Source organism: Pinus tabuliformis, chromosome 6 (assembly GCF_031772625.1).
Source record: "Pinus tabuliformis cultivar Carrire ecotype Pingquan chromosome 6, CPIR1, whole genome shotgun sequence".
Taxonomy (NCBI): domain Eukaryota; kingdom Viridiplantae; phylum Streptophyta; class Pinopsida; order Pinales; family Pinaceae; genus Pinus; species Pinus tabuliformis.
This window is the reverse complement of record NC_142292.1, coordinates 575,877,346-575,886,467: the sequence shown is the minus strand read 5'-3', so window position 1 is coordinate 575,886,467 and position 9,122 is coordinate 575,877,346. Positions and strand designations below refer to the sequence as shown.

General features: G+C 36.3%; 2 protein-coding genes across 2 annotated transcripts; both read left to right on the top strand.

The window, feature by feature from the left end:
- Positions 1-1,602: 1,602 nt before the first annotated feature.
- On the top strand, positions 1,603-2,892 carry LOC149259824 (putative UPF0481 protein At3g02645). The gene is made up of 2 exons (XM_089455327.1): positions 1,603-1,935; positions 2,068-2,892. The coding sequence occupies exons 1-2, from the start codon at positions 1,603-1,605 to the stop codon at positions 2,890-2,892; spliced, it is 1,158 nt and encodes a 385-aa protein (XP_089311453.1).
- A 3,536-nt stretch (positions 2,893-6,428) lies between these two features.
- On the top strand, positions 6,429-7,561 carry LOC149259823 (uncharacterized). The gene is made up of 2 exons (XM_089455323.1): positions 6,429-6,988; positions 7,420-7,561. The coding sequence occupies exons 1-2, from the start codon at positions 6,429-6,431 to the stop codon at positions 7,559-7,561; spliced, it is 702 nt and encodes a 233-aa protein (XP_089311449.1).
- Positions 7,562-9,122: the final 1,561 nt, after the last annotated feature.

The window sequence follows — 9,122 nt, the reverse complement described above, 5'->3', positions numbered from 1 at the left end:
TTAATGCTAAATAAATATGCACAATATCATAAAAATGTTAAGTTTACTTTTTCGCTGATGAGGGATTTTCAAATTTTTACAATCATGAGGTCTAAATAAAATTTACTTTCAAGAAGGGTACTACATTTTCCCTACACTTATAAGGGGACACCATCCTTGGTGTTTTTCTACATTCATTTCCCTTGGAAAAGATTAGGAAAACTCTTTTCATTTCTTCCTCCATCTCCCATATTGCTTCCTTAGGCCCAAATTTCTTCCATTGCACTTTAGCCTAAGTGATGACTCAATTCTGGAATATAGTTTCCCTCTGGTCCAAGATTTGTAGAGACTCGACTTGTAACTTGCCTTCTGGTTTGACTTGTACAAAATTCCAATCATTAACATGAGAAAGATCATGAATATATTTTTTCAAAAGAGACACATGAAATACATTATGAATATAACATCCCTGCGAATGTCTTAAAATGTTCTTGCATAATACAATTTTTTTTTTTATTTCCCCTCTAATTTACAAATAGCTCACATCATAAAAATTCCAATTACTAAGACTTGTAAATCCTTCTTACATTGAATTCACTTGTAAATTTTTTTTTAAGATTCTCATTCACAATAATGAATTTCTTTCCACATGGTTCCTATCAAGATAAACCAAATATATAGCATGCTTTCTTCTATGAGTGCTTTGACTTAGCTCAATACCTTTATTAGTCCCTGCCATCTGGCATCCGGCAGGGACTATAGTAATCGTTCCGGACGGAGATAGCATTAGTTCTTAGGTGTTATTCGGTTGTTCTCCTAAAGTTTGGAAATGTTGTGTGCGGGGATATGCTGACCTAAGCTAAGTTTCATTCGCACCTCAGGCTTCGCGATCTTATTTGGCCTCTTCCCGAGGCGGAAGAGGCTCGAGCATAGCTTAAAAGCAATAAGCCCGGTGCATTTTCGTCGCTAACCGTCACCGGTCTGGTTTTAATGTTAACATTACTTCGATTCCTATTATCTGTTGGGGTATGCGAAGGTTTCATAAGGTTTCGTGTTCCTTGTTACAAGGTTGTGCATTGGCAGCTGGTGCATGCGATGGTTCAACAGCTGTCGGGGTAAGGCGGTGGAACTGCTCGATCTCAATATGATGCTGGTAGCTCTGGATCCGTATAACCTGAACCTGGTCCTGTCGCTGTAGTGGAGATTGAATGAAAACCAATGCTCTCTTTGCTATCACCTCGCGTGGAGACAGATCCTTTAGTTCAAAAGCCTATTGATTCGAAATCAGTTGTATTTGAACCAGTGGTTAGGCTAGCTCTGGTAGTAGCTTTCTGTTTAGCTCACGAGAGTTGCGTTCAGGTATGGCGACCTCTATGAACTACCCCTTTACTTTAGTTACTTTTTCACTTGCTAGAAGAACTAGATCTGGTAGCGGAGCCCTGTATCTTCACCTTCTTTCAGACAGGATTTCATATTAATTTCATATTAGTGGAGTTGCTTGCTGCTTTTGAAATAGATCTTGCTAGGAATAAAGGGCATATGAAAAACTTACCTAGGCTGGGGCGAGTCTTACATCCGACTGGCACTAGTTCTACCCACAACTCCATTTTCAGGGATCTCATGATGCTGGAAAATCAATTGCCGCTCTTTCTTTTGCAAAATCTTTTGGAGTTGCAATTGGGTTCTAGAGCCAAGGCAGAAGAGAGGCTGTCGAGCTTGTTGAGGCTTGTGTGCCAAGAATTATCGCCTTTCAACTTCAAGTTGCCCGAGGATTCAAAGCTCCATATAAACGAGAAAGGGCATGTGCTTGAGGTGCTATATTACGCTATCGTCCCTACTTCCAGCAATCAAAATTTAACTTCAACTGAGGAGGGGAAAGATACGGCTGATACAGAGAACATGTCAACCGTTACACAGGCTTTCAGTTTGCTGTGGAAGACTTTGTCCTCTATTAAGGTAGGTCCCTTTCGATTTCTTACAAATTTGCCTCGGTGATTGCTGAACGGGAGGCCTCTGCGATTTCTGATGAAGTTGCCCTTACATCTTCTTTCTATTATTGGGAATCTGCCTGCTCTGAGTGCTCTGAAGAAACCCTTGTCTCTTTTTGTCGATCAAGATGAGATGAAATCTGAGGAGGAGGATGCAGAGGGAGCCGAAAAGGGGGAGGGCCAAGAATCCACCGAAAAGATCATACCGCCCACACGAGACGAACTAGCTATTCCATCCGTGGCCGCTTTATCCTCTGCAGGAGTCAAATTCGTTGCTACGGACGACGACCTCACCACAATACAATTTGATGAGAAAACTGCCACGATTTACCTCCCCAAAGTAAGGTTGGATGCCAACACAGAGGTAATCTTGAGAAATCTGGTGGCATTTGAATCTTCTGCGGCTCCGGGTGCGCTGGTTTTCACACGATACACCGATTTCATAAATGGGATGATCGACAGCGAAGAAGATGTTAGATTGCTGAAAGAGAGCGGAATTATTACAAACCACCTCCGAAACGATGGAGAGGTTGCGAGTCTGTGGAACAGCATGGGTAAGTGCGTTCCTCTCACAAAAGTTGCATATCTGGACAAAGTTATAAAGGACATTAACAATCATTATAACAGAAAATGGAATGTTGTTGTGGTGGAGTTTCTGAATGAACGTGTATTCGGGTCGTGGAAATTCCTTTCTCTGGTAGCTGCAGCGATACTTTTGGCGGTGATACGGAATGTTTTTCTAGCAACTGAAGAGGGATTTATGTCTCTTGTGACAAATGCTTGGTCCACAAAACCACAGCTTGCAGCAGTTGGTTCTTGCTGTTTAGTTGGTCTTGTGTACGAGAAGACACTTTACGTTGCTAACATGTGGCCACGTTTCTTTGTGCATGCAACATTTGGCAGCCTGTCGTATTCATTTTTCTAACCGGCATATTCACTTTACTAATAATTTTAATGAACTTCAATTTATGTTTAAATATAATAAATTACTTGGTTGAAAAATAACACGGTTAATAGACGGCCAATTAATTCTTGTCTTCTTGATACAAACAGCTCACATATTGTTGTAGTTCTTTTGCTCTGCCTCCTTAGTCATGGATTTCCTGAACTTTGATGGGCCACGAAAGCTTTGGCCAATTAATTCTTGTGTTTTTTATACAAACAGCTCAACACAACTTGCATCACGAAAGCTGGTACTGAGCTCCCAAGTGCGAAAGAATGTGGATGTCAAATAAGCATCGAGGAACAACTACTTTGGTGAGACAGTTTCAAGGAATGCCCTTAGCTGGACAACATTCCTTCTTGCCTGTTGTTGGAGCCTCCACCAGAACCACTATACCAGGGTAATATGATTGTCAATGCTGATGTTAAGTTGTGATTTTAGTTTAAGGTTTGTAAATATATTATCTTACTCTCTGTATGGTTCATGCAGAATGCCAATTATCTTTAGCTTCATTGTGGATTGACAAATCTGTGGGCATTTTTGGTTTTGAAGGGCTGTTGCCAGTGTTTCTGAAAAGCCAGTAGGCGCATAGCTGACAATTTTCTATTCTGGCTCATTAAATGTTTATGATGATGTTCGTGCAGACAAGGTATGCCCAAATAAGGTTACATGAACTTTGCAATATGTAAATTCAAATTGAAATACCATTTTTTTAGATGGTTGATTCAAACATCTCAAATGATTTTAATTAAGATTGGTTCAAAAAAGGCAAGGTTACCAGGGTTTATAGGACTACTCTTTATTTCTCTGTCATGAAGCTATGCAGAATGCCAATTATCTTTAGCTTCATTGTGGATTGACAAATCTGTGGGCATTTTTGGTTTTGAAGGGCTGTTGCCAGTGTTTCTGAAAAGCCAGTAGGCGCATAGCTGACAATTTTCTATTCTGGCTCATTAAATGTTTATGATGATGTTCGTGCAGACAAGGTATGCCCAAATAAGGTTACATGAACTTTGCAATATGTAAATTCAAATTGAAATACCATTTTTTTAGATGGTTGATTCAAACATCTCAAATGATTTTAATTAAGATTGGTTCAAAAAAGGCAAGGTTACCAGGGTTTATAGGACTACTCTTTATTTCTCTGTCATGAAGCTATGTCATTAGGTGACAAGTGGCTATTACTACTGTTATACTCTTTTTTTTATTTGGAGGTCTCTTTAGTATGAGAGCATTTGCATTTATATAATCGGTGCAGTTAAATTTCTACAGCATTGAGTAAATGAAACTGTTGATGGCAGGCTCAAGCAATTATGTTTTTAGCTGGCAATGGAAATTTTTGGTAGGTACAGACTGATGAACTAGCTACCATGTTAGTGAATTCGTATTGGGTTGTACTGTCGTAAACTCTCATTATGTATGCCTGATTTAGTCTCTTTATAACCCCAGCAGTACCACAAGCGCGTAAAGCATCGCTTGCTCGATTTCTTGAAAAGCGAAAAGAAAGGTATTTGGGCATCTGGCATTTTATTTTTTGAACTTGTAGTTCATGCATTTGTCTTTGTTTCTAAAACCATTGTCCTTTGCGTGTTTCTCAATTCCAGAGTCTGTACAAAGGCACCTTATCAAACAAAGAAATCATCTGAGGATTCTTCTCATGGAGAGATACCTCTCAATCCTAGTCATTCCTCTACGCCACCTGTGGATGGATGCAAGCAACTGCATAACGAGTTTATGACAAGGTCAGAAGAGAAGGTATCTTGTCTTGTTTTATATATATATAGATACTCCTTATTCACCACTAAGGAATCATCTACTATGTCTCAGTTTGACCTAGCCTTCAAACCTTATTGTCAACTGTGGTTTGTCATCAACCTATCTCACATCCATTCAACATGCATCTTTCTTATCAGCCCACTTCCTATTCACTTGCAATCACTGGTCATTTAATAGAAATCCTTCTAGTATCCTTCTAGTAGAAATCATTTCTGAATCTGAATAAGTCTACGTTGAAGTAATCTACTTGCATTTCACACGCGTTTGTTATTTGGTGATCCTGTAATAATGATTATGTACCATAAAATTCAAATCCGTAGGTTACGTAAATGTGACGCACTTATGTATTGCGCCGAATATCAGTCGCCGTATCCGAGTAATTCCCGAATTCAGGAAGGATATCTTTTACTATGACACAGTCGATTGTGATATGTTTATTAACCTCGACAAAAATATCTGATGATGGCTATTAAAAAATCATACGCACTACGGATTTGGCATAAAATAACACTAGAATCTTCTACTATGACTCAGTCGATTGTGGTATGTCTATTAGCCTCAATAAATGTTAAAATATTCGATTATCGCTGTTAAAAAATCATAGGCACTGCCGATTTGGCATAAAATAACACTGGAATGTGATATGTATGTGAAGCTCAACAAATGTGTTCTGTGGACATTCAAGTTTATGATACATCGTGAGCACTCCGGGTTTGCCCTGTTGATCATTTCTGAATCTGAATAAATCTACGTTGAAGTAATCTACTTGCATTTCACACGCGTTTGTTATTTTTAGATCATATCGTGCGCCGGAGTCTGCTTATTGAACGATACCTCTAGAAAATTGCGTATCAATATCTTTGTGTTGGACGTTTGATTGAATACAACTTTCTTGGATCAATACACGAATATGTCAAAGTCCATTGAACTGATCTTGCACAGCAAAAGTTATAAATATGAGACCTACAACTTTATATCTACATCTTTGGAAAAGATATTCACTCGTCTAAAATGGCCGTGTTCAACCGAAATCACTTGTACTTACTCACTATATTATTGATCGCATTTTGTAATTTAGATAATATTTCAGAAGCAGAAGCTGCAGCAGCAACCCTTCTCTCAAAAAAATCGATCGATCCTCCATTTGGGAATTCGTACGAATTATTTCCAACTCTTAATGTCATTTATTTATTCTAATGCTATATTTCCTGTACTAGTTGAATTAATTATATGGAACAGATTTATAGTTATTTTTGAGAATAGGCCGCACTCTGAGGATCTGTCTGATAAGTAAATGTTGGTTTCTTCAGGCTTATTCGGACAGTGGATGCATTTGGAGTCCAAATTTATAAATGTGCAAAAAATTCAAGTGCAACTGGGCTCCAGTATACTTCGGCTGGGGCAATGGCCACGCTCTATTCTCCTGATGGTACTAGTGCTTATGGGAAGCATACTTTAGTGGGTTATCATTATTTCTTGCGAGAGCCTCTAGCTCAAGGTGGGAAGCCCACCTTTGCTTTCAGCATGAAAGCAGGAGAGCCCATCTTGGCCATCCCCGAATCAACAGTAACATGTAGTCACATATTTAGTTTTTAATTTTCTTTCTCTGAAATGAAAATCTTAAGAGACACAATTCTAAATATTTGTTTGTTGTCCTTTAACTTGCTTTAATGTCAAACGCAGGTAACGTTCTTAAGAGACACAATTCTAAATATTTGTTTGTTGTCCCTTAACTTGCTTTAATGTCAAACGCAGGTAACGTACTTGCCATGAAAATGTTAGGTAGTGAAGATGTGGATGATCTCCTGCTCAAGGCCGTTTCACACAGTGCTCAGGGCAATAGCGGGGTATCTTATGTACAACGATTGCATTCCAAGGGCGGAGTTCCTCCATCTTCAAAATGTAATGTGGTTGGAAAGCAACTTCAAATTCCATACACTGCGCAATATCTATTTTGGTTACAAGATCGATCACTCCCAACGGGAATTCCTGTCGAAATAAGTGTTTCAAAGGATTTTAGTCCTCTTCTCAGATTTTACGCTGAAGGAATCCAGTATTACAGATTTAATGGCTCTTCTTGGATTAATTTCAATGTATCAGCATATTTACACACTTCTCCTGGGCAAGAGGTTGTGGGTAAGCACTATTTCTCTACAAACCCCGATCCAAATGGAGGACAACCCACATGGGAGCTATTCATGCCCTTGAGTCGAGTGACCGTAAAGGTTGTGAGTTCAATTACAGTGGATTCTGACAGTATCGATTGGACACAATTTGAGGCTACAAGCCATCGTGGAACCAAGTAAGTAATGGGACCTATTTTTTTTTCATGTTTTGATGGTTGCTTTGCGTGTAATTTTTTTCATGTTTTGATGGTTGCTTTGCCGGTAATTTTTTTCATGTTTTGATGGTTGCTTTGGCTATTTTTACCCCTGTGATGATACTATATCATCTGATTTCTGAGAAATATTTGGATGATAATTATATCATAACTCATTTGTTAGACCAGTTTGGAAATATTTAGTGGCTAATTTTATTTTCATAATGAATTATACTAATTACTAAATCGTTTCAAATTTGTCTATAAAAAAATTATCATATATTCATCACCAATTTTTTTTTCTAAAAATCAAAATATAAATCAAAAACCTAAATTCAAACCATATTACATATTACCTTTTATTCTATTCTACTTCTGTAATGACAACATATGACCTTTATTTCTCTCTGCAGAAATGGACTACTTCAAAATGTGAAATACGTGCAGCGAGTTTCTACTGTTGGGGGACTTCCTCCTCCGATAACGGCTGGATCTGCCGTAGAAGGGGACGAATACACGTCTACCTTTTCCACAATCTATTGGTTTTATGTATGACCACTCTTCATATCCAAGACGAGGGCGAAATTCAAAATTATGATTATTAGATGGTTGTAATCAGGATTTTTTAATATGGTTAAACTGTTTTTGGTTTAATTTGGAACTGGAATAAGATTTTTTAATATTGTTAAACATATTTCCACAAATATTGATAGCCTCCATGATGGATATTCTGATTAAGACTTTTATACATATGGGGTGCATTTAGCCGTGATGTCTATCTTTCTATTGAGTCGTTTGCGTGTATCCATTATCAACGAGAAAAGAAAATACGATGCAATGCAAAGGTCATATGATCTGAATCCGCTCAGTCTGTTCAGACCGATGTTTAGGCTTTCAACTTGTTTCGGTCAATAACATCGATACAGTGGTGAAGAGTTTTTTGGAGTACGGCAATGAAATTAAATATACAAAACACTATTTCAATAGTAATTAGAAAATAAATGTTATTTTATTCTCTTAAAATATTTGAAATATGTATCGTTTAAATAAATAAATGTATATCAGTTTCCAAAAAATTTATGTTTAACAACTAAAAGATGGAAAAAAATATTTATTTAAATAGATAAATAAAAGAAGGCAATTTCATTTATTTAGATAGATAAATAAAAGAAAACAATTGAAATGGGACTCTAATAAATAAAACCATGGTGAAAAAATTATAATACACATGAATCACAATATCAAAATTAAGATTGAAATTTAAAATATAGAGATGAATCAAATTGGAATGGAATTTTGTTTAGGGTATGAAAAGCCCTTTGAGAGATGTTAAAAATTAAAATTTTATTTATAATATTTTAAGATTTATTTAAAATAATGTAATTTTGTATCAATTATATATAGAGAAAAATAAAATAATTGAAAATAAATATTATAATTTTTTTTGAGAGAAGTGTAAATGCTTATTATTCAATTTTATGTGGTGATATATCAAATTTAAAATAAGATTGTTAGGAGTGTAGATCTTTTGGTGAAGGTCATGTGCCTTACTTAAAAATGAGATCTATTTTAATATATTTTTATTTTGTGTGTTATTCATAAATAAAATATTTCAATTTTCATGTTATGTGTTGAAATATCTAAAGATTTTATTTAAAATAATTTTATCAACTTTATATAGAGAGAATAATTTCCTAATAGGTATTTTCTATTTCTTAGCACCTTAGAGAGATTTTTGATATAACAAATTATTTTAATAGCAATATTAACCATATAAGTTTTTTACTTGCTTATTTATTTGAAATATTATCTATGATTAAATTCAAATACTTTTGTTTGGAATAAAATATTTTTGAATGTGACATGCAAATACATGTTAATGAGCGCAAGAGTTATACATATTTCTCAAAAAGACTAGACCTCATGAGTTTCTAGTTGGAATTAACAAGACTAAACTATTGAAGTCAACCCTTTAAAATATCCTCAAGGTGTGCAGTTTGTTAGCGAGCCAACCAATTACTAAGATATTCATGCCCCCTGTGCAAGTCACAAGTTCAAACCTGCACTACACCGTCACACACGTTCAGACCTTAACCTAACCTACACTACTAAGGAG

Coding starts and splice junctions, on each gene's coding strand:
- LOC149259824 (XM_089455327.1), top strand. CDS start 1,603: ATGCTGGAAAATCAATTGCCGCTCTTTCTTTTGCAAAATCTTTTGGAG. Junction 1,936..2,067: donor AGACTTTGTCCTCTATTAAG/GTAGGTCCCTTT, acceptor AGTGCTCTGAAG/AAACCCTTGTCTCTTTTTGT.
- LOC149259823 (XM_089455323.1), top strand. CDS start 6,429: ATGTCAAACGCAGGTAACGTACTTGCCATGAAAATGTTAGGTAGTGAA. Junction 6,989..7,419: donor ACAAGCCATCGTGGAACCAA/GTAAGTAATGGG, acceptor TTCTCTCTGCAG/AAATGGACTACTTCAAAATG.